Source organism: Lampetra fluviatilis, chromosome 6 (genome assembly GCF_964198595.1).
Source record: "Lampetra fluviatilis chromosome 6, kcLamFluv1.1, whole genome shotgun sequence".
Lineage (NCBI taxonomy): Eukaryota > Metazoa > Chordata > Hyperoartia > Petromyzontiformes > Petromyzontidae > Lampetra > Lampetra fluviatilis.
The window spans coordinates 13,247,847-13,273,957 of record NC_136280.1 but is presented as its reverse complement, the minus strand read 5'-3'; the positions used below and the strand labels follow the sequence as shown (position 1 = coordinate 13,273,957).

The 26,111-nt window shown below is 47.5% G+C and overlaps 1 protein-coding gene across 4 annotated transcripts; it reads right to left on the bottom strand.

The window, feature by feature from the left end:
* Positions 1-203: 203 nt before the first annotated feature.
* On the bottom strand, positions 204-25,978 carry LOC144933167 (uncharacterized). Of its 4 annotated transcripts, XM_078857779.1 has the most exons (17): positions 25,810-25,978; positions 23,278-23,358; positions 22,397-22,508; positions 21,501-21,616; positions 21,164-21,181; positions 20,660-20,698; positions 20,122-20,238; positions 18,977-19,098; positions 15,633-15,978; positions 14,916-15,056; positions 12,690-12,860; positions 11,141-11,257; positions 7,484-7,645; positions 6,954-7,018; positions 5,635-5,776; positions 4,204-4,340; positions 204-2,485 (listed from the first exon to the last, which is right to left on the bottom strand). In XM_078857779.1, the coding sequence occupies exons 1-17, from the start codon at positions 25,861-25,863 to the stop codon at positions 2,416-2,418; spliced, it is 2,010 nt and encodes a 669-aa protein (XP_078713905.1). In that variant the 5' UTR covers positions 25,864-25,978; the 3' UTR covers positions 204-2,415. The 4 variants fall into 4 exon arrangements, with proteins under 4 accessions (XP_078713905.1, XP_078713902.1, XP_078713903.1 ...); XM_078857776.1 differs by lacking the exon at positions 204-2,485 and having other exon boundaries at positions 3,720-4,340; XM_078857777.1 differs by lacking the exons at positions 204-2,485; positions 20,660-20,698 and having other exon boundaries at positions 3,721-4,340.
* Between the last annotated feature and the right edge of the window lie 133 nt (positions 25,979-26,111).

Sequence of the window (26,111 nt, the reverse complement as noted above, 5' to 3'; positions counted from 1 at the left end):
GTTCACGACATAACTCTGCTAGCACAACTTGGATACAAGCTGCGATTGTCAAATTGAAATGCCATGTCACCTCATATTGTATAGTAATTATTTAAAACACTATTACAGGCTTAAGCCATTTTACATGCCACACACATACACAATGGAAATGTAACTGTTTTGTTAAGAGTTTAAGAAAGCATACGCACAACATAGTGTACAATACATTTATTTAGCAAAAATATAAACGTGCGTACATTTGCAAAATCTTCACATGTGAAAGAAAAATGAGTGGCAAGAACATGCGACGGTCAAAACACAAGTTATTGTTCAACACATACGTAACAGCAACCATGCATAAATAACAAAGCATAAATACACTGGGTGTAGTTTTGCGGCGCACGCATGGAATACATGGGATTGGAGATGGGGTTGGTGGATCATGTATTGACGAGACACCCACATGTAGGGTCAGTGATTCCTTGTAGAAGGCAGGACTGCAACGAGGTTCCAGCTGGCATCTGTGTGCATGATTTATTTGTACCGCGATCTTGTGGTATTGTGTTGAACTTCATGACAGTACACTACACAATTTTAACAGAAGTAGGCTGACTGAGATATTTGTCCGGGTTTGTTCTGTGGAAAAAGTGGCACCTTACCGTGCAGTAACATTTGAGTGTTCTCCAATCACACATTGTTTTTTTATCCAAAGTAACTACCCAGTGGAGTGTGCAAATTAAGGGCAGTTCAGGTGTAATGTCAGATTCGGTATTGATATACCAGACTGAACGTCTAATGCAGAATTCAGGAGTGAACTGTACCTATAGGTGCTTGCTTATAGCATGTTCATTAACATTTCACGAAGCGAGACAATAAATGTTTGTCTTTTGTAAAAAAAAAAGTGTCTGGGTGGGTACATGTATAGACAGTGGAGTCTCCTTTAAAGGCCTTGAAATACGAGGTTAATTAATTGTCTTGAAGCACGATTCTCAAACACAGCAATGACGCAAAAGAGCGAGGCGTGCACCACGGATAAATTAGTCGCAGAAGGGCAGACAGAAGACTGCGCACACAGCAGACAAGGGAGTGCAGCTGTACGCAGAGCAGACAGCGGGTTATGCTTGTGTGGGGGAGAGGGGGCTTAGCGGTTAGCATGCTGCGCTACAAATCCGGCGACCTGCGCCCGATTCCCACTCAACACTGGTGATGATTATCTGAACCGGTCCTGGGCCTCCCCTAAGTCGACTGAGCCTCAAATAATGAGTACCTGGTGCGGTGTTATAAATATCACCATTGGGAAGACAAAAGTGGCCAGGCGTGGTGATTGCCACCAACACCATGTGTACCGTGCCGGCCTCCAGAGGTGTTAGCGAACAGCACTTGCCCTAACAGTCTGTTAAAGGGGGATCTTTGGAGTGGAGAGAGGTGCAATTGTGGTTCGTGCAATGCACTCAAATCTCACTGACCTAGGTTTAATTCCTGGCAAGAGCAGCATGTTGAAAATGGTTTCTGAACCTGGCTTGTCTCCTCTAGATAAAATCAGACTAAAATCAGTAAATCATGCAATGGAGATATGGCTATTAACATGAACACAGGAGACGCAAAGACCATCATTTAGTTTGCAATGCTATCCCTAATAGGTGCTTGCTGACATTGGTATAGGCACTTACTCCGAAAGCTTAAACCTAAACTGTACGATGATTGTCTTTGCATGTGATTGTGTGGATCTGTGGGTTAGAGTTTGTGCATGTGTGTAGGAACTGGTCCCGGGCCTTCCCAAGGTAAATTCAGCCCTAAATGAGTACTTGGTGTGGTGTATAAATAACAGCACTGGCAAGTCTTCTTGGTTCTTTCGGTAAAGTCACGTAGAAGGGAAATAATAACAATAATAAAAATAAAACATCATAAAATACAATTCTCACGACGTTTCGGCCACAACACAAGCAGCCGTCCTCAGGTGAAGAAACAGAGCTGTCGGAAAGACAGCATCCCAATGAACACCGCCAAGCTTGGCAGCGTATATTTAAGCTGGGTCGGGGGGAGGAGAGCACTGGCAAGATAAAGGTAAATGGGTGTGGTGCTGATCACACCACCCCATCGTGCCCTGTGTCGGCCTTATTAGGTGCTTTATAAAACCACTTGCCCAAAGATCAAACGCCCCACCTGCTCTCTCCACTGACACAATGAAGAGCATAGGTGGTGCATCTGCCAGTAATCTCAATTAGTTAACCCATTATACCTGGATTATCCCCATGACCCCCTGTCAGCTAGCCTTCCACACTTCAAGTGGCCACATATTGCACCTAACCAGGCACAAACGCCTTGGTGACATCACCACCACTTAGTGGTGAAAGACAATTGTGTGAGTATGTGTGTGCTGGCGTGTGAGTGAGTGTGCGTGTGTCAGTGAGACGGAGTGTGCCTGTGTGCCACGTGTTAGTGTATTCTAGGCTCCGCGAGAAGAAGCTTCCTCAATCGTTCCCCTTCCTCTTCCAGAAGCTGAACCCTGTGCACAAGGCAAATGAAACACACACACATGTAAACAACACAAATACCCGGCAACAACTTGAATATAAACATTAGCAAATGTCTGGATTTGTGAGTGTATACCTTTGTGGTGTGTGAGTGAGCAGATTAATGCTTGAATGTTTGTGGGAGTAACTGTAAAGCTTTTAAATGGTGGATACATTTTCATTTGTATAGGTAGGTGTATGTGGATATGGTGCTGTTAGGGTGCCTGGGTATTTTGTACCATCGGGCACTCCGCCCCCACAACTCCCAATCGGTGATGGGGCAGTTGTGGAGAGAGTAGAGAGTTTCCCATACCTGGGCAGTGTGCTCATGACCAGCTCCAGTTTATCAGCAGAGGTCTCACTCCGAATCAGTCGAGCGGCAATATCTTTTCATCGGTTGCGTAACGCTGTGTGGAAGCTACCTGGTCTGTCGCTCCGCACGAAGCTTCAGGTCTTCTCGGCCACGGTCATTCCCTCCCTTCTCTACGCTTGCGAAACGTGGACCCCCCTAGTGGAGCATCTTCGCCGGTTGGAAACATTTAGGCTGGCCTGCCTACGATCCATCCTGGGTTTGACCAGGCTGGATTGTGTGAGGAGCTCACAAGTCCTTGAAAGATCTGGGCAAAGTCCCATCAGTGAGCTCCTCCGGCAGGCAAGGCTGCGTTGGCTGGGTCATGTAGCCCGCATGCCCAGCCACCGCATGCCTAAACAGCTTTTGTTCGGCCGGATCGAGGGGGCTAAACGGGCGCGGCACGGGCTAGAGAAGAGATGGAGTGATGTGGTACAGGAGGACGTGGAGCTGAGTGGACTTGCCGATGACTGGTACCAGCGGTGTCAAGATCGGCCTCAGTGGAGGAGGCTCGTGAAGGACGCTACTGGGCAGTTGGAGGCAGTCGCCCTCCAACAACAACGGAGGGCGGAGGAGCGACGCTCACAACAACGAGCGGAGCGCCGGGTGGCTAAAGCACAGCAAGTTGGCACAGTAGGGGGCACAGGTGGTGCATCAGCCAGTCATCTCGGTCATCTCGGTCAGTCGACCCGTGGCACCTGGGTCTGCCCCGTGACCTCCTGCCAGCGGGCGTTCGACACTTCACGTGGCCTCAAGGTGCACATGGCCTGGCACAAGCGTCGTGGTGACGTCACCGCCACTTAGTGGCGAATGGCGGTTGTTGTTGTTGTTAGGGTGGCACAAGTGTCGTGGTGACGTCACCGCCACTTAGTGGCGAATGGCGGTTGTTGTTGTTAGGGTGTATGTGTGTGTATGAGTGTTTTTGGTGCTCACAAACAGCACTTGCCCGAACAGTATGTTAAGTATATACACGGGGGATCTTTGTGTATGAGTGTCTGGTGAATGATTGTGTGTAAGTGTATGAATGGATGTGTGTGTAGATATGAGGTGGTGTATGGGTGTGTATGTAAGTGGGGAATGGTAGTGTAGTGGTTCATGCACTGTATTACAAACCTGGCAACCTGAGTTTGATTCCTGATCACGCCCCACACCAGTGACTATTATCTGAACTGGTCCTGGGCCTCCCCTAGGTCGACTCAGCCTCAACTGAGTACCTGGTGCGGTGTGTAAAATATCAGCACTGGGGAGACAGCTGGGCGTGGTGCTGGCCACCCACCCCCTCGTGTGCCGTGTCGGCTTTCATAGGTGCTCGCTATGAAAGCTAAGAGTAGAGGTGTGTGTATCGGTGTGTTGTGCCGTTGCCTGTGCTGCGCGTGCTGGGTGAGCCTCGTCTGCTCGCGCAAGGAGAACTTTAGGTCGGCGACTTCTTGGGTGAGGTCACGTACGGACGCCAAAGACACGTGGAGCTCCTGCACCACTCGCTCCCTCCACGCGCGTTCCTATACAAAGACAAATATCCCCTTTATAGCCTTAACAGACTGTTGGACAAGTGCTGTTAGCGAGCACCTATGAAGGCCGGCACAGCACACGAGGGCGTGTGTGGCCAACACACTCCCATACACACACACAAAGATGCCTCGTGCAGCCTACATCGACAGGCCAAGTGCTGTTAGCGAGCACCTATGAAGGCCGGCACAGCACACGAGGGCGTGTGTGGCCAACACACTCCCATACACATACACAAAGATGTCTTGTGCAGCCTACATCGACAGGCCAAGTGTTGTTAGCGAGCACCTATGAAGGCCGACATGGTACACGACTGTGTCATGTAGCCAGTGCCACTCCCCACCTTGTTTGTGTCCCCAGTGCTGATGTTTACACACCGCACCAGGTACTCATTTTAGGCTGAGTCACCCTCAGGGCCCTGGATAAATTCGTATATTCGCCACCGATGTTGGAAGTGTTTGGGATATTTGATGTGGTTCAAGGGTTCGTAGCGTAGTGCATTAACCACTTGCAGGACAAGTGATGTCAGTTCGCCAATAGAAATGCTGATCCAATACACAAAAGGGTTGGGTGTGGCCAGAACCACGCATGTCCAGCTCTCTTTCCCCACCCTTGTACAGATGTCCAAAGTGAACTCGGGGAGAGGGCTGCATCAAGTTCAGATACCACTTGTCACTGACGGACTTCATGGTTGAGAACTGAAACGCAGGTCATCAGGAATGTGGTGCAACACACAGACCATGGTAGACATACACACATATAGAGCATTATATGTGCACTCAACACAAGGAATTCCCTTTCAGCCTATATGATTATGGGACTGGTGCTGTTAGCAAGCACCTAGTAAAGGTGGTGCAGCGATACAAGAATATAGATCGCCCCACAGAAGTGCAGTGCGCTAATCACTGCAACGCCACTCCCAAAACATGCATACGACACACACCAAACATAATCTCCGTGTAATGTAACTGTGGCATCTGTGCCTGCTTACGTTCTTGGCAAGATAAACCCATCGAATTGTGTGTAAAAATATATGATTTATAATTTGAACATACTGCAATTAGATCAGGTTAAGCCCTGCATTCAACAGAGATTCTACACTCGTCACCAAGGCAGAAAAAAATTAAAATTTTGAATTGAACCGCAAAGCCCCAAAGTGTGACATTTAATTGAACCGTTATGTGCCTATTAGGTTCACTCTGAGACAATGCAGAGTCTCGCTAACAGAAGGTCCGGGGGGTAAAGAGACCCAAGCAAATTTCTCTGGAGAGGTGAAGTCTCGCTGACCTTGCTGGCTGAGCTCTGCGCCAGCTTCAGGTCATGCGAGATGGTGGCCACAGCCTTATCCCGCGCTGACAGCTCTCCCAGGAAGGCGTCCCGGGCGCAGCGCAGGCGGGTGTGCCAGCAAACACGGCCAGCGTTGTATCGCCTTTGGGGGGGGTGGGGGTAAGGGAAATATGGGGCAGACAAGAAGCGGGGCCTCTCTGCACGAGTTCATTAAGTTACTCCAAAGCTGGGTGACTCAGAGGTGAGAGCACTGAGCTGGCACAGCAGAGATCCTGGGTTCGAATTTGCACAACCACCTATGGTTAAAGCAGGTTCTCAAGTACCGTTTCTTGATGGTCTCAGCCCTGCCACCATTTATGCACTGTATGCTGAACTTCTTTCGCATTGTAGGTAGCCAACTGTGTTCATCGGAGGTGCGGGGGAAGGAAAATGACCGCCCAAAACAAATCATTTTAAATGTTGGTTCTGCACTTAATTTGGACAAATTTCAGCTGGAGGCATAAAATATTGGTTTGAATGTCATGTCAGAAATACTTCTTGTAGTGGCAGAGCAAGTGGGAAAATGTGGCTCCTTACTGTGGAAAATAGAGTTCACTTCAGGGGAACTGAGAGGTAGCTCTGTAATATCTGCTTCTGTGGATCGTTCTCTAACAAATAGATCTGTTGTCTCATGACAAGACACCGAAAGCACAACCTGGATTAAATTGGAGAAATGTCGAAAAAAGAAATAATAATGTATGTGAGAGGAGAGAATGAGATTGAGAGAGAAAAAGATTGGAGAGAGATGGCCAGTGGGAGAGAGGGAAGGGGGAGGAGTGAGAGTGTAATAGTCCAGGATAAGGGGGCAAAGAGAGAGGGCGAGAGAGAGGAGGGGAGTGCAGGGCATGAATGGAAGAGGATGAAGTGAGAGTGAGCTGGTAAAAGTGAGACAGAATGTGAATATCAGCTGGTGAGGGTATACGCAGGACAGAAACATCTAATGTGGACAGAGAGAGATTGAGGGAAGATAGAAAGGACAGGAAGATGCATGAGGGAAGGTGATGTAAAGGAAAGGGAGAGAGTGACAGAGTAAAAAAAACCGGCAGATCGTGAGCACGCAAGCAACCCAGCGAGGAAGGACTAGAATCTGACAGAAACAAACTCGAAAAAATCTACACGAAATGGGACTGTGGGTCGTTTGGATTTTAGAACAGTTCATATTCTGCTATTACTCCCTCTGCTGGCCACTCAAGTAAAGTCAATTACAATGCAGATTTACAAACATTTCGGATTTCCGACATTAGGGCTATTGACGGTCTGCAGCATATCGCAAAACGCACCTCATGTATTTGTCTGTTCTCTGTAGGGCTCGCTCCAACTCCATGCGTAAACCAGCCTCCTGGCCCTAAACGCGTACACGCACGTTAAACACATTCAAGGAGCATACACAGTCTTGTAGACCGCCAGTAGCAAGCAGCAATTAAATCCGATGAACAACCAAAAGAAAAGAGCAAGTGCCAAAAATGAGTTGACTTAGAAGAAGAGTGTCTAGACTAGAGACAATACGAACTAAAGCAATAAGATAATGACACAGTGTATCCAAACGAGACAACTCCAGTGGTTTGGATACATGTCTATAATGGATCCAGAATGGATACCACACGTGGCGTTCCACACTGAAGCACACAGAACAAGAAATAGAAGAGATGCGGCGAGTTGACGGGGTGAAAAATCAATCCCCACTACCTGCACGGTACGTGGGGAGGCCCTCACCCAGCAGTGGAGTGGCAAGGGGCTGTACGTGTACATGTGCACACGTGAATTCTATACACATGGACAGATGTAATAATAAGTTGCAGCACACACACACCTGGGAGAGAAGCTGATCAGGTGCGTCTTGCAGTTTTGATTGGTCAGGTGGGCTGTCTTGATTTGGTTTCTTCTGCACAGCTGATCTGTCTTCCCGTTCCACAAGACGAAGCCTTAGCTCCTTCAGCTCCTCCTCCTGATTCCTGACCCTCTCCTTCAGCATCTGACATGCACGTGCATGCACACACGCGAACACATATAACTAGACATGCAATAACAACTTCAGCATCCGTAATTCACCACCAAATGAAGCCTCAGTGGAAGGTGCACTGACATGAGGTCATGGGTAAACCGAGCCAGTTCCTGTGAGTGAAGAGATGAAAGATCAAGAATGGGATATCATAGATAAGACTGCGCTGCAATACCTTAGCATGCTGGAGTGACCAGCAATTGTGCGAACTAAACCAAAACATTTTCAATTTGCTTTGTTTAATCTACCGTGGTGTAATGGTTAGCACAATGGACTTAGAATCTGAAACTCGCTAAGTCGATCTCCTAGTGAGGCAAGTTTCTTAAATCCCACTGCCTCTATCTACCCAAAAATATAGATGGGTACACCAGTTCGTTGATTGGCAGGTCACATGTGATATAAAGTGTAGATACTCCCACTTCTTCCAAGATGTACGGCTATTGTAGAAGAGTCAGCCGCAATAAGCTCTAGAGGTGCTCTCTCGCGCGCCCTCTAGAGGAAATCCTTCCACCAATAGTGGTGTGAGCAAGGAATTGCAGGGCTGCACCTTTACCTATCTCCTCAATACACCAGAGGCCCCGTAGAACCTAACATGAGCCTCCTCCATATAGGCTGTCTCATGCACCGCTAGACCAACTAGCAACAAGTCCGCTCAACCCCAGATCCTACCCTTTACCTATCACATTTTTCTCTAGCCCATCTCATGTGGTTGTAAAATTATAATTTTCATAACCGGCTCTTTGTTCACAAATGAGCCAGTGCAGTGCGAAATAAGTTCAACATACATACATGGTGACAATGGTCTTATGTCAGGAAATGTAACATATTTCACGTAACAATGGCTGCATATAATTATATTTATCTACTCCTAAGCCAGTCATTTAAATAGCACATTGTTAATTGAGACCACTTAATGTGCTCGTCTTTTGGCTGTGCATGTCTGATAACCAGTATCTGTTAATGGATAACTGCCCATGTAAATTCAACACTGTTCACATATCTACTTTCTTCAATGTTTGTTTTCAAGCACCACAATATAATGTAAAATCTGCAACTATAATAAGTCAGTCAATCACTTCAATTGCTTTACTCTCTCTCTACCCTGATACAGGCCAATCTGTGAAACTTTAGTCTATGATACACGTTTATACTGGTAGGAACCTCCTGGTTACACCAGCCCACATGGGATTATTGTGTTCGTCCGTCCGTCGTGCAGGGAGGGGCTGGGTGGGGAGGGGAGGGTGGGGAGGGGCTGGGTCGGGAGGGTGGAGCTGGGTGGGGGGTGGGAGGGGTGGGGCTGGGTGGGGAGGGGAGGGGCTGGGTGGAGAGGGGAGGGTGGGGAGGGGCTGGGTAGGGGGTGGGAGGGGTGGGGCTGGGTGGGGAGGGGCTGGTCATCCCGTGGTACCCTTATAAAACTCAACGTTTAACTTACTCACGCCGGCTTATGCCCGCCCTCACAGTCGGGCATATTTGTGGAATACACCACGCCGCCGTTGACCCTGACCATTGACCGAGCAACCCAATGTTCCTACCAGCTCCCTCCGCAGGAATGTGTTATATAGTAGTGTTCATGACAAAAGTGGAAAGCTTTGATCAGTGCAGTTCCTTATCGTTTAAATTCATAATCGTAACCATGGCTTCACTACGAGTCAACACAGTGGACTTCATGGCCTCCTGCTGTCGACTCCCTGCCCCTGTTCAGGTCCAAGACATTCCTTTTTTACCTTTATGACTGACTGCCTCTCTCTATAAAATAAATCTGCCCATCTCAGGGCAGAGATGAGAGAGCAATTAAAGCAATTGACTGACTTATTATATCTTGATTTGACGCTTTCGTGACTGCAGCAATCCATACTCTTTGGTTCTTTCGGTAAAGTCACGTAGGTATAAAATAAAATAAATCACGACGTTTGGGGCGCAACACAAGCGTCCGTCATCAGGTGGGGAAAGCGTGACGGACCCTTGTGTTGCGCCCGAAACGTCGCGATTTATTTTATACCTACGTGACTTTACCGAAAGAACCAAAGAGTATGACTTATTATAATTGGAGATTTTGTTTCTGTGCGGCGTGCTGTGTACAGAAACAGTGAGCATATTGACTTCATATAGGCGCCACGGTGGCGAGATGTTATCTACCTCGCCTGGTATACAGGAGGTCGTGGATTCGATCCCGACCCTGACACCTGTACATCTGGAGTTTCATGTCCTCCCCATGGTTGCGTGGATTTTTCTCAGGGTCCTCTGGTTTTTCCCTCCACATTTAGAAACATGCGTTTAGAGTATTTTGTTGCTATACATTTCCACATGATAAGACATTTCATTGAGCTGTCATTTGTGGCCAGGTGATTTCTCAAAAAATATATAACTCAGTGGGCCTTATCTTGTCAAATAAAATGTTTAACAGTTTAAATAGAGGTGCGATGACATTGAGATGCTCTAATCTCCTTCTAAGGTAAAGGTACCATCTTTGCCTGGGCTTGGCTGCTTGGGATATTCTTTCCCCACGCACTTTTCCTTTGTGCCTCTTCTCCTGTCGCACTCACTTTACTTATAGTTCATTCCACCATTGGAACCTCCTTTGCCAGTAGCAAAATATGATAATAGTTGTTTTACCCTTTTATCTGGCAACAAAACTGATATCTTTTTTACAAGCAGTCATGTTTGCATTGACCACAATACCTGCGGTCAGAATGCAAACAAAAAACACAAGTCTGATAATGTATGACTGCAGGTATTGTGGTCAATGCAAACATGACTCCTTGTAAAAAGGTGTCAGTTTTGTTGCCAGATAAAAGGGTAAAAAACCAATTATCATATTTTGCTACTGGCAAAGGAGGTTCCAATGGTGTAAATGCTTACCCCGAGCTCTCATACTCTGATGGTGCATTGTCTTTGAGTTGTGCGCCTTTTGGCGTCATCTGGTCCAACACCATGTGAGACTAGGCTCTAAGGAAAGCTGTCTCGGGTGTGGACCAATGAATTTCAAGGACAGTACATACATTATCAGAGTCATGTTTTTTTTGTTTGCATTCTGACCGCAGGTATTGTGGTCAATGCAAACATGACTCCTTGTAAAAAAGGTGTCAGTTTTGTTGCCAGATAAAAGGGTAAAAAAACAATTATCATATAGTTTATTCGTCGTTTAAAGCAAATAGAACATGGAAGGTGAATGATGTAGATATGATTTGAGGTTGCGCATAGTAGGACGTGTGTGCAGCATGAGGGAGGGCCAATTACAGAAACAGGCAATGGAATAGTCCTGACAAGTTTGGCAACCAAGAGGAAAAATTCAGACCAAATGGGGGGGTCCCTGTTACGGCAGAGGTTGAGAAGTGTTGGAGGTCAGATGCATGGTGGAGGGTAGAAAGCGTTGGCGAGGCATGGTAGCATCAGCGACTTTAGCCGTGACGACATCTTGATCTTTATCTCTGCAAGGGCCTCGCTCGGTCCGGATGGAGTGTGCGTTACCGTGCGACGCGCGTGTCCCTGCTGCAGCTCCGCCTGCAGCTGCTGGTGGTGCCACTGCAGCTTGTGCTCCTGCAGCTCCAAGCGCAGCTTACTCAGCTCCTTCTCCAGGGCAGACACCTTCAACAGGACAGCAGTGGGAATACAACATGAGGCACGACTACACCAATGATAGAACAATACTCACGATGGCAGTAACGATACAGCAAAACGTACCAAAGCCAGACTCATTTTGGGCAGAGCTTCGACAGTTATAAGGGATGTCCGTAAAACTGAAAACAAGTAAAATTCACATTTTAATTATAGTTTCATCCGAGTCACTTACCCACCGCCATGTGCAGACGTTGACCATGGAAATATGTGGAAGACTGCACAGATATCCTGATGGCCTTCAATAATTATATATAATCTTGCATATTTATAAGACAAAAATGGAATAAATGTTAAAAAAATTAGAGTGAGTACTAATAGAGCGTGTCGGATGAGCATGGTGCCAAAAACCAAGGTTTGCACAATTACATGCAACAAATAAGTACAACGCATAGCTTTAGAATTGCTATTGCACATACGCACATTATCTCCTACTATGAGCAATGTAATTCGCGTGTAAACAGTGTTCTGAGTGAAGTTATTACTTATTTATTTTGTATGTTATTTTATTTATAGTTATTTAGTTATTATACGCAACCTAGCTTTTACAGGCTTACTCCAAATTCTGATCAACTTGAATCTGGTTTCGAGAGGTTTTACCGTACAACAAATTCACGATCACGTGACTTCCCAATTCAACAATGCAACCTCTATCGGTCACAACGCACTAAAGCTGATCACAGTGACAACAAAACCATTATTATACAACTGATGTTACACTTGTATTGAAAAGCCTAAAAAACCCTGTCAAACCACAAACGCAAATACAAAACTATCAAAATAACCACAAACTGCTGGTCCATTAGCGACACGGATGAAGTGTAAAGTGTCAACTACATAATTGGGTCCGCTATATAGCTCATCATGCAGGTTCTCCAGCTCTGAGGAGCGGTGGCGCAGAGGTTAGCAAGCTGCCCCACAAATCCGGTGACCCGAATTCCATTCCCGTTCACAACCAACAACACCACTGACAATTCGCTGTACCAGTCCTGGGCCTCCTTTAAGTCGACTAAGCCTCAAAGGAGTACTTGATGCCGTGTGTAAACATCGCCACTGGGGAGACCAAGGTAGTCGGACGTGTTGCTGGCCACCCACCTCCTTGTGCATCAAGGGCCTGCAGTAAAGGAGGTAAGTGTATCGGCATTTTCTGTTGTTGTGTGTGTATCGGTGTATCAGTCGACCCGTGGCACCTGGGTCTGCCCCGTGACCTCCTGCCAGCGGGCGTTCGACACTACACATGGCCTCAAGGTGCACATAGCCTGGCACAAGCGTCGTGGTGACGTCACGGCCACTTAGTGGCGAATGGCGGTTGTTGTTGTTGTTGTTGCCTGTGCTGCACGTGCTGGGTGAGGGTCGTCTGTTCAGGGCTATGTGGGGGATCTTTGTCTCATCTTGTGTTCACCTGTGCCACTTGTTCTGCGTCTTCAGCACGCTTGTGCCCTGCGGTGCCATGCATCTCCTCGTGCTGACTCTCGAGCTGGCGCTGTAGGCTCTCCACGCGCCCGTGCTGCCGCTCTGCCTCCTGCTCCCCGCGTAGCAGCCGCTCCTCCCACTGCCGCTCACACTCCGCCGCCTGTGCCGGTGCCGGCGGTTTCAGCGACACCGGTCAACACGGCAATAGCGCACGTGTGTGTGTGTGTCTGTGTGCGTGTGTCTGTATCGTGGTGTGGAGCAGTTGTGCAGTGGTTACTGGACTGCGCTACAAACCCGACGACCCGAGTTCAATTCCCGCTCACGACCAAATAACAGTGGCGAATATTTTAATCCCAAAAGTCTGTTAAGGCTATACGGGGGATCTTTGCCTTTATTGGTGTATATGTGAGTGTGTCTGTTGGTACATGTATTTCTTTGTGTGTTTATAACTGCATGTATTCATGTGTATGTCTGTGTGTGTATGTGATTGTGTGTGTGCATCTCTAAGTAGCGGGGAGCGATAGTGTAGCGGTTTTCACGCCGCGCTACAAACCCGGCAACCCGAGTTCGATTCCCGCTCACGGCCAACACCAGTGATGATTATCTGAACCAGTCCCGGGCCTCCCCTGGGTCGACTCGGCCTCAAATGAGTACCTAGTGTGGTGTGTAAACATTGCTACTAGGGAGAAAAAAGCGGCTGGGAGTGGTGTTGGCCACCCACCCCTCATGTGCCGTGCTGGCCTTCATAGGTGCTCACTACCAGCACTTGCCCCAACAATCTGATAAAGCTATACGAGGGACCTTTGTCTTTTGCATCTCTAAGTCAGATTAGCCCAGCGCTACTGATCTGTCCACTGACGATTGGCTTGTCGTCTGTAAGATATGCCTGCCCTACATCTATGCTGGAGGTGGGCGTCCACCTTGGACCCCATTCAAACCCATATTAGCTTGATATCAGTCAGCTGTTTAAAGTTTAAAGCAGGAAAAAATTATCCCGTTATTTGCAGTTAGGTGGCATCTTCCCCACCTCTTGCTGGGCTCACAGAACATGGGTAAGTTTCAGAACTATGGCTCTGCTGTGTACCCGGTTCACATTTCCCTAAAGCCCTAGCTGTTCCAGCTGAGAGAAAGCGGTGGGCCCATTCTCACCATCTGAACCCACGGATCACTTGTCAACCCTCAAAAATTGTTCACGGACCACATGGTGTTTTGTGAAAAAATGTGTATCTACCACAGACTCGTGGACCATATCCCATGGCCTTGTAAACCACCAGTGATCTATGGACCGCTGGTCTACAGTATCCCACAACTAAGGCTGAGGAGGCAGCCTACGCTTGGAAGTTTGTTGAGCCGTTCAGCACTACAAGGATGAGTGGTGGTCGCCGATTGCTAAGATGATCACAAATTAATCTAGAAATGCATTTAAAAAATAGTTTGCAGCACCACCCAATTTCCATCCCTAAGGGCAATGATGGTGACTTCAAAGATCATGTTTGCAGAATTGATGGGCATTTCCATGATGTTTTGTAGGAGGGGGAACCCCTCAATCCAAACAGCGTGAGGCACAGTGGGGTTGACTCTGCTAGGGCTCACAGACCACAAAGGTTGCAGGAACCCAACTGGATTATTTTAAAACAAACTGGGCTACATGAGCAGCTCGGAGATCCTTGCAAGAGCTGGACATGGTCCCATCAGTAAAGTCCTCCAACAGCGATAATTCATTAGCTGTGTCATGTGGCCCGCATGCTCACCCACCACATGCTTGAGTGGCTGCTCTTTGGGCAGATAGAGGGGCCTAAAATGGCATGGGCTAGCGAAGCGATGGGGTGGTGTGGTATGTGGGACTGGAGAAGAGTGGACTTGCCAATGAATGAAATTAGCAGTGTCAAGATTAGCCTCTGTGGGGGTGCTTAATGAAGGATGCTACCGAGCAGACGGAGGCATCTACTTATTATTTTGAAAGACACAGTACAGCAAGCTGGCACAACACACACCACGGGGGTACATCTGCTAGTCATCTCAGTCAGTTAACCCGTAGTATCTGGATTTGTCCGGTGAACTACTGCCAGCGTGCCTTTGACAACTACACTTGGCCTCAAAGTGCACCTAGCCTGGCGCTAGAGCTGTGATGACATCGTCGCCACTCAGTAACACATGGCTGCTGCTGTCGCTGTCGCTCTTGTGGGTGGTGTGAGCGAGCGTGTTTGTGCCGCACCTTGTCCAGGAGCTGCGTGTTCTGCATCTGCAGCTGCCGCACGGTCATGTTAAGCGCGTCCCTCTCGCCCTCCACCACTGAGAGGCGCTCGGCCAGCACGGACGGGTGTGTGAGTACACGGTGTGTGCACGCGCCCAGTAGCTGAGTACGCGCACACACAGAGACAAAGATATAGCCAACCGTGCTAATTGGAGGTGCGTGGGTAGGACAACAAACAAAACACAAAAGGCAGTTCTAAAGAAATGACTTTCAATCCAGATTTAAAAGTGCATAGCTCCAGTGGCTTCCAGATTTAAAAGGCCGCAGAAGCGCATCTGAAAGGCTAGTGTTGTTCGCGAGCACCTATGAAGGCCAGCACGGCATACAAGGGGGTGGATGACCTACACCACTCCCAGCCGCCTTTGTCTCCCCAGTACTGATGTTTACGCACCGAAACAGGTACTGATTTAAGGCTGAGTCGACCTAGGAGAGGCCCAGGACTGGTTCAAATATTCGCCAAAGTTATTGGTCACGAGTGAGAATCGAACTCGGATCGCCAGGTTCATAGCGCAGGGAGGTAACCACTGTACTGCCGCACTCATACACATACATGTACGCGTACAAAAACACACAAGCACGTGCACATACACACATTCACACATTCACAAGTCACACGCGAGACAGACCCAGGCACTGTGGATGCAGGGGTGAAAGTCTCACTCAACCCAAACAACTCACCTCCTTCTGCAGCAGCTGCGACTTCTCCTCCACCTCCGTCTCCGCCTCCCTCTCATCTCCCACGTTGACTACCTCCTCCTTTGCTTCTCGTGCCACCACGGGGGCGCCGCCCTCCCTGCGGCTGTCCCCATCTTCCCCGGAGCTGTCGCTGTCCTCGCTGGTGCTGTTGCTGTCTTCCCCATCGCCATGCCTCTCCCCGTCTCGCTCGCGTGCCTGCAGCTCAGCGAGCAGCGCCTCGACCTCCTCGTTGCGCTCGCCCAGCTCCTCACGCGACACCTCGGCACTGCGTAGCTTCCGCGCCAGCTCTGCGTTCTGCCGGTGGAGCTCCTCGATCTGCGCATGACAGCTGCAGGGAGGAGGACGGAAACCCCCTCGACGTGACCAAAACGTGCCAATTAGTTACTACTTCAGCACACCGGTGTGTTGGAGAGTAAACCCACAACATTTACAATTTGAGTAGGACGTTTGGCTGGTGATTACAACCAGCTTCATCAGGCGATTTGCCTGAATTGTGTTCACCAGCCGACACAAACTTTACTAATTGGCTGTGTCAGATGGTGGTGGGTTAATGACACATTTATATTTACGTGATCTAACCAAAATAACATTTATTATGAATAATGGTCGTAAAAGCCTTTGTGTTAAAGTGCCATCAGAGCTAACTTTCACCATGACGACACTCACAACACCTTACGCTCAGAGATATATATATAGTTTTGATTTACTACCTGGAGAAGAATGCTTCCAATACGGGCATGGGGCATGTTGCCTGTTATAATATATGGATCAAAAGCATGAAAACTAACAAAGACAATAAAACGAAATCATGAAAAGTACGTAAAGAAGCATGGAGAGCTGCATGCTTGGAATTATACTGAGACAGAAGGAGGAAGACATGAATCAGGGAACAAACACAAATTAGAGACATCATATTAACTGCAACATATGGGCATCAGGGATGAAAAAAAATAAAAGACGTTCAATTGTACGCGACTCCATGAAACAGCATTACAACAGCAATAAAAACCCACCTCTACAACGCGTAAATCCTGTCCGTACTGTTGTATGGCTCAGAGATGTGGTCAATGGCAGCTACTCTCTGTGCAGGAAACTGGATGCATTCGACCGGTGGTGTCTGCGATGGATACTCCGCATCCACTTCAGCGAGCGCATCACCAACGCTGAGGTCCATTATCAAAAAGTATCTCCTCTGGCAGTGACGGAAATGGTCAGGGTCAGGAGACTTCACCTCTTCGGACACACGCTGCCCCAGGCGGACACCTCAGCTGATCATACCAAAGCACTGCGTGGGCCATCATCATCAGCCGACCGAGGAACTAGAGCCGACCTCGGGGCAGACCATGGTTGAGGCCGATATCAAACATCATGGGTCTTGGACTGTGCTCAGCTTGGCGGCGTGCTCAGGATAGGGGTTGCCTGGCAGCCAGGACACAGCGCTGTAAGGGATGATGGCCGATGGATGAAACCGGTGATGGAATGGCAGCCAAAGAGAGACAGCAAAATCTCCTATTGAGCAAAAGTTGACCAGAAGCAATTGACAGAAGAACACGAATACACGGGGCCACCATCTAGATACTTGTGATAACAATGCATCCTGTAGTATTCTAAATATGACATGTTATTTGCTACATGTGTAGTGACATAGCGCAGACTGTTGTACAACAGCTGCAACTGCAGGTGGGCACTTAGCGCACACGCCGTTGAGCATATACACAGGTGTGCCGGCAGGGCGGAGGAACTGGGGCAAGGGTCACGGTAGACCTCGTGGGGAAGCCCCTAGAACCCTCTGGTGGGTTCGAGAAGGGAGGCGCGGCTAGGGCAGAGCCAAGCCGCGCCGAGGGGAATATAAGCAGCAGAGAGTGAGAGATCCAGGCTGCCAGTTCTGGGAGTGGACTCGTCTCATCGTCGCTGTCGTCATCACCGCCTTCGTCACTGCCGCCTTTCTCACTACCGCCTTCGCCTGATCATTGCGTGGCCGGACAGTAGTTGGCTGTCTCGGTCGATGCCGTCGGTGCAACGTGGACAGGGTCGTGTCTGGGCCGGGTCATGCGGCAGCGTGGTCGTGAGAGAGAGGGGGCCCGAGTTGGTGGCGTGAACTCAACAACAACCTCGTCTCCAACTGAGTGTGTGTGCGACCCATGCCACCCGCACACACACACAAGCCTTGAGCAAGAAGCAAGAAAAGACCTACGACACTACACATGTATTGCTTTGATTTAAATACAATACATCAAAACCACAAACACACACTCACCACATGAAGAATGGTCATCTTCTGTATATAGCCCTGAGCCAGGAGTGGGAATTCCACATTCTTCTGGCAGAGCAAACTAAAGTTAAAATTTCGAGTTGAGACTTAAGAAAACATTTTTATTTATTTGGTCTAGTTTTATCTCATTTGTATTGTCGTGTCTCATTTGTAAAGTCTTCTTGACTCCATTAGCCTAAATTTTAAATTAGTCAAGTTCTTGTAATATTGCTCAATTCAAGCATCGTATCTATTACACCCTCAATAGTGCTGTTTGTTGCTGGCTACTTGGCACTTTTGGCCTGTGCTCAGCAACCGTTGTTTGACATAAAAAAAAACATGGCACGTATTTTATTGATCACGAGAGGATGAAGGGCTGAGTCGACCAGGACTTGAACTGTCAAGATTTTGATTTAAATATCACACTCTAACCACAGGACCACCCATTTGGATAAATTAAGAAAACAGGGGCCACATGTATCTTTGCATATGTGAAGAGAGTACAGGGGAGTAGCGGCCACAGGGAGTAATGACATGAGAATTAGCATGGGAAGAGACTAGGGGCCACAAAGGGTAATGACAGGTTAATGGACAGACAGGGTGAATGATCTGGGGTCTACGGGAAGGATCGAGAATAGGGATGTGGCCAAGTGACAGAAGGGAGCAGGTGTGGATCAGGGACCGAGAGCCATCGAGAAGGTTCTAGAAAGGGGGCGTGGCCATGGGTAAAGGGGTGGCCACGCATAGATAAAAGGGGTCGAGACGAGAGGCTGCTGGAGTCGGGGTCTTCGCCTGTCAAGTGTTCGTGACTTCAATAAAGATCACCGACAAGAAACGGTCTTCTGGGGTCATTACACATGATACATGCAGGGACTGTTATGCAGTAGCTATTAAGACTGGCATGGCCCACAAAGGGGTGGTGAATTCAGCACAAAGCTTGTCCAGATGCCTTTGTGTTTCTCCATGGTTGATAACCCCAGACTACAATAGGAGCTCACTTAAGTCTGACTTGATTTAGAGAGAGAAGGCCCAGTTCACGCACACGCATGCATGGAAAACACTGACGAGGGGACACCGTTTGTGAGGGTGGCTGCCGTTGCTGCTGCTGTTGCTGTTGAGCATCTCCAGCTCCTGTTCCTGCAGCTGCAGCCTCAGCGTGAGCGCGCTCCTCTCATCCGACAGCAGCTGCCGAGATTTCTGCATGCCCACCAGTGCAGCACACGCACACACACAAGCAGCCACGGGAACGATTCACCGCTGAGTGGCGGTAACATCACCGTGACACTTACTGCCAAGCTGTGCACTTTGAGGTCACGTGGAGTGACGAAGACTCACTGGCAGATCACAGAAGAGGCCCATGTATTCGCATTTACTTGTACGGCCCCTTTGTCAATTCACTGTTGGATGAGGGCCTCTGCACACATGTGCAAATTATGTGTTTTTCTTTTACCATTCTTCACCATACTGGGAAATGCAGGTTTGTAGAGGCAAGGAGCATACACATGGAAGCATAGAAACACAGTAAAACAAATAATATATCTACATTGCCCACAAGGTAGCTCCACAGCCGCACGACGTGTTTCGTGAATGGTCACCCAACCAAGCACTAACCAGGCTCAAACCTACTCGGCTTCGAGATCTGCCAAAATCAGGTGGATTCTGGGTGATTTGATTATGGGCCCATGAGTTCATGGTTGACCTATTGGGGCAACTGGCAGGTGCACCACCCATGCCAACTCACTGTGTTTTATCTGTCCAATTTTCTGCTTGTTGTTATAAGCATCGCACCTCAATTATTTTGCATCAATTGGAGGAGAGCTGCCATCAACTACCGATTAACATCTTTCACAAGTATTCTACACACGCAAGCTGATAATGAGCTTCTGGTACCAGTCCTTGGCAAGTCCACTCAGCTCCAGGTCCTCCTGTACCCACATTAGCCGATTTATTTTCCAGCCCAAGCTCCACTTATATAGCCTCCTCTAGCCAGACAAAACTGGCTTGGCATGCACTCTACATGACCAGCCAATGCAGCCTAGTCTGCCCAGGAAGACCACTAATAGGACTCTAGTTATAGTATCTATGAGCACCTTACACGATCTAACCTTCATTAATACTGAATGCATGAATCCATATGTGTTCCTGTAAGGAAGACCATGTTTTGCAACCTTACACATTTGCACTTTGCTGACAGTGACCGTTTATGCTGTGTGTTAGTACCTCTGCCTTGTGGTAGAGGTTTTTGTATTTTTCCACTTTGTCACCGATCGTCATGATGTCTGAGGTCTGCGGTGGCGTCTTCCAGGAGCAACCCAACACCTCATGCTGGGACTTAAGCTGCAAACAGAGAGGCACACAAACGCAAATATATACACACACACACACAAAGGCAAAATCCCCCGTATAACCTTTAATAGGCTGTTGTGGTAGGTGCTGTAAGCAGACACGTATTTTGTCTGGAACTGCACACAAGGGAGTGGTTGGCCAGGACCACGTCCGGCCGTCTTTGTCTCCCCAGTGCTGATGATTAATACACACAGCACCAGGTATTAATTTAAGACTGAATTGACCTAGGAGAGGCCCAGTACCAGTTCAGATATTCTTTACTGATGTTGGCTGTGAGCGGGAATTAAATTTGGCTCACTGGGTTAGTAGAGCAGTGCACTATCCACAACACTATCGCTCTCCACACACACACACAACGACAAAGGTCCCCCATAGAACCTCTTATATACTGTTGGGGAAAGTTAGCAAGTACCGATTTGGGAGTGGGGTGGTCAACACCATCACCGGCCACCTATATAAAGATACAGACACATACGTGTGCACAAACAAGTATGTACGCGCATAAAGATGTCGCCACACATACACATGAAGGCATGAAAAATATACACAAAATGACTGACAGAACACACACATGCAAGCACAGACATGCAACCAAAGGCACACACAAGAACACATACACATGCACAAAAAAAGACCAAGGCAAGCATACAATCATGTGCACGCAGAGGCACAAAAACACATGCTCACAAAAAACACACAGACACACAGATGCACACACAGGCATGCACATACAGGCATGCACACACAGGCATGCACACACAGGCATGCACACACAGGCATGCACACACAGACGCACACACAGGCATGCACACACAGGCATGCACACGCAGACGCACACACAGGCATGCACACACAGACGCACACACAGGCATGCACACACAGACGCACACACAGTCATGCACAAATGCGTACACACCGGGCTTGGTGGCGATCGCTTGTAATCCAGAAAAATGTGTAGGCAGGGTTGATGGATCACACAAAGACCATCATGCTAGTGATTAATGGAGAGTGATGGTCATATCAAGTGAGTAATAATCATGGCGATGATGATGATTCCGTGTTGTGGGCAGCAGACGGCAATGGAGTATGGTCAAATGACCCCCACTACCGACATGGTGAGGGGAGACCCTGATCCAGCAATCGATTGACAAAATGGTTCTAAATGTACATGACAACTGTAATGAATATGAGTCTGAAGCAGAGGGTGATAGTGATAACCGAATGATATCAATGACAGTGGTGATGAAGATTACCAGCAGACAAGCTCTCTCGACGAGAAGAAAGGCCACCTGCTCACTGGGAGAGGCCCCAATAATCTCTTCCATGCCCTGTCGTCTCAACATCTCCACGATCTCCTTGCGTTCAGTGTCTGCTCATACACACGCACATCATGTCACAAGATGAAGCATCCATTCAGATCTCTCTCGTAAGAGTGTAACCCTTCCAATTGGAGAATGCCCCACAGAAGTCTATAGCGAATAGCTATCTCTTGAGATTCATACAAGTGACCTCTGTTTCACACAGTAGCAGGCAGCACTTACCCTGCTAAATGTTTGTCATGACAGTCAAACTGATATTTTAATTCTCAGAGATTAAGAGCAGAAACAAATGTAATCTCATGTTTTATTTTTTCAGTCCAGGATGAGTCAATCATCTCACTGCATTTGAGTAGCCCTAAAAAGTGTAAAGGTAATTCTGTTAGATACAGATAGTATGTGGCCAGCAACATTCTCAGCCACCTTTGCATCTCCAGTGACCTCACACATTGTGCCATGTATTAATGTAAGATTGAATCAAACAAGAGCATATGCTATTGATGTTACATTCAGTCAGGAATCAAACTCAGGTTATTGATATTGTAGAACAGTGTACGAACCATTGGTCCTCACTTATGCCGTGCATATACACAATGACAACAGCAACCATTTGCCGCTAAGTGGCGGTGATGTGGCCATGATGCTTATGCCAGGCTAGCATTGAAGGCTTGTTGCTAGGTCACGTGACAGATCCAGATGTGAGGATTTAAATGACTGGCCAATGCACCACCTGTGCTGTCCTCTGTCCCAACACCTCTGATTAGCATGGTTGGCTACGCACGGTGCAAAATATGTTCAACATACATACAACACACACGCACAAACACACGCACCCATCTGTGCGTGCATGGCCTCCAGTTCCTGCTTAAGAGTTTCATTCTCGGCCTCCAGTCCCATCTCCCGGTCTTCTGTCAGGGAGCGCACGTGGTCAACATATCGCTCCACCTGCATAGGGGCACAGACACACGAACACATGTGGACATGGGCAAATGAATACACAGGGTGATAGATACACCAACACACAGGGATATGAACGCAAGGAAATACTAACACATGAACACAGAGGGACATGGATACACGAACACCCAAGGAGACGAACACACGGGGACCAGGAGTGGACAGTAGGCAATGGATGGTATTGAGTTTGTAATGGCAACAAGTTGAATTCCTGGGTGGAAGTTCACTCAGACTATCATTCCTCTGGGGTTGACAAAATAGGTACTAATTAGTGCAAAGTCTAACACTGCTCAGGGCCACCAATGGAGATGGGCACCACCTCCCAAGCTCGTCTAAGAGACACATTGACTTTTTAAGGAGGATGATGTCGAGTGTTCTGTGCATTGAGTAGCCTGCGTATAAATAGTGTAAGAAGCATTCATCATCAGCTGTAATCGATCCACTGCTGGACGGGGGCCTCCCAAGCCGTTGCCATCGCTCACGGTCTCGCAATGTTACAATACACATAGTTCCTGCACACACATTATTTCATCACTCCATTTCTCCACAGTGGACATCCTCTCAGGCAAGTTACCTTCTCTGTTTTTTGTCCTTTGACTGCCAGTCCGTTGTTAGTCTCAACCACCCTGCTGTTATACCTTTGAATGATATATCCTGCCTCTAACTTGTGTAAGTTTTCTGATCCTCGTGTTTCTTTTTCTGAGTAGAGAATAAGCTGTGCCTGTGTGTGTAGATCTGTGTGATGCTACATTAATACCTCCTGCATGTCGCTCGCCTGCTGCAGTTTTAGCCTCTCCAGCTCCTGCAGGGTAAGGCGGTACAGGTGCCACCCTTGCCCCTGCACACAGTCACAAAGAAAAAGATCCCCCACATAACTTTAACGGACTGTGGGGTCAAGTGTACCTATTCGCAGATATTATCAAGGCTGGCACAACCCATGAGGTTGCGGTTTTATCAGCACCACGCCCGGCTACCTTTGTCTTCGCAGTGTTGATGTTCACACACCGCACAAGATAATTATGGTTGAATCGACCTAAGGGAGGCACAGGAAAGGTTCAGGTCCAATGTGCCACTGATGTTCACCGTAAAAAGAAAACAAACCCAAGTTTTCATATTCTTGGTTCTTTCGGTAAAGTCACGTAGAAGGGAAAACAATAAAATAATAAAAAAACAAAAAAATTCTTGCTGTGGTTTTCATACCTGATGATGATCGCTTGTGTTGCAATCAAAACGTCGTGATAATTTTATTGTTAAACCCAAGTTTCTCAAGTTTGTGCGGGAATTGGTGGCACATCGTTCCCCACAGACAACATACACACCCAGACACCATCTATTGCCTACCTTTTTAATCTACCTTAAACGTCTCATTCATTTATACCACTCCACTCTGTTTTCCCTTGATGCCCCCTATATAACTCATAATTGTGACTTATACATTAACTCAAATCTGTCTCCCCTGGATTTCTGGAGAGACCATCACTGGGCTGTCTTTATTCTAAAGGTCCTCATAAACAAATCTGACAATTACCTGTAGGACCACTTAGTTCCACAAACTCCTTCTTTTAGCCCCAGAAGTTCCTCCTTATTCCTAATCAAATTCAATTTTCTTAAACTGTTTAGTAAAAAAGTCTTCCCGCGTTGCTGCTCCACATTTATGGAATACCCTTACTGCGTATCTACATCTCAGTTCTCCGACTTCACTCCCCCTCTTAATTTCCCTATTAAACCTAAACAAAGAGCATACTTGCACCTGTACCTAACCTTTTTCTGGCACCTCTTGCACTCACCTCGTTTGTTGTGCAATATCCCTTAAGGATCCTGTATTCGTACTCTGCAATCATATTTCATCTCTGTTTTCGCTGTGCTCACGAACCATGGATCTCCCTGGCTAAACGGGACTATCTGTGTAACAAATAAAATAAACTCAAACTAAACTCAAATAGGACATACACACTGCATTTATAGATTCTCAGCATTGGGCAGTGCCGGGCATCTTCTGAGCCGATGATGGAAAATCCACATGCAATCGATCCACGTGGATGCTGGTAGTGCTACCTGCACGTGTTATCATTTCGAGTGGTCCCTCGATTAGGAGTGATCACTTTATTTAACCAAGTGACAACTTCAATAACCGAATGGAAATTTGAAAAATCAAGTAACCATTTTCAACAAGTACTCACTCCACCTCAGAATGAGGGCCTCCACCTCCCCCCACCGCCTACACTGTGCGGATCATATGGGTTATTTGACCATACTTCACCACGCTGGCCAGTGAGGCTTGATGAACAAGTGGAAATAAATTGGTCACAGGCAGCTATTATCATCCACCCAAGATAATCCACTCCGCACCAGGGGAGCTCCTGCTGAGAGCTACACCCAGTCGTAAATGTATATGTCTCTTTTTCAGAAGCGACCTGGCCACAAATGATAGCCCAGCTAAGTGGCTTATCACGTGGAAATGTATAGAAGCCAAATACTCTCAACGTGTGATGTTGATTCTAAATGTGAAGGGAAAAAAGCGGAGGAACAGGAGACAACTCCACGCGACCAAGGGGAGAGACACCGCAAACTCCAAATAAACAGCACGCGTCAGTCACGGGGGTCGGGATCTAACCCACGACCTCCTGTATACCAGGAGAGGTAGTTAACATCTCGCCACCGTGGCGCCCCTCGAGCAACACTCGTCGACTCGTGGTTTAAATTCCAAATTTCTGTGCCAGCGGACCAATAGATCCACAGGAATGAAAAAAAACCCACCGTGTTGATAGAATAATCAATAATCAAGCTAAAGTAAATTCCAGTTTAAATAAGCTAAGTTGAAATTCTCATCTCCGCTCATGGTCCAGAGCCTGCGTTGCCAATTCCACATTGACATGGCAAAGACCAGTCCATCCATACTAGTCCATGGCAACCAGTCTATGAATGGACTTTCTTGTACAACAACCTTCTACCGAGTGCTGAATGGAATTTACGCCACAGTAATTACGAATAGTGAATAATTATAATCGTCTCCAGCTCTTTCGTCAATCCACTGCTGGATGAGGGCATTACTTCACCAAGCTGATTAGTGCGGATTGTTGAAAGACGGTGAGCATAGTATCGTACACCAAATTATTGTGCTGTACTGCCCTCTGCTGCCCAACTCATACACACGTTATCAATAACGTATTGCAATGATTAACCTTTATATTACAGATTAACGATTAAGATTGAACCCACGAGCGCATCCTAAATCCCCGTAATAATTGCGATCTCCCGCCAACACACCACCACCAAACATCATCATCACCTCCTTGTCCTCTTCATCTTCATCATCCTCCTCTTCACGCCCCGGCTCCTGCATCGCTACAGCAGCCTCATATACAACATCAACATGAACCACAACAGCAACAACAACAACAACAACCAAACAACAACTAACGCAACAAGTACAGCTATTCGGACAACCACCGGTTTTCACTGAGCAGAGGCTGGGTCAAACCACTATCGACATAGGGGGCTTCTATAATTTAGTTAAAAAAAAATAATTTCCGTAAATTAACAAGGTATATTTCTATAACTTACGTAATATATTTTTAATTATTTCTCATG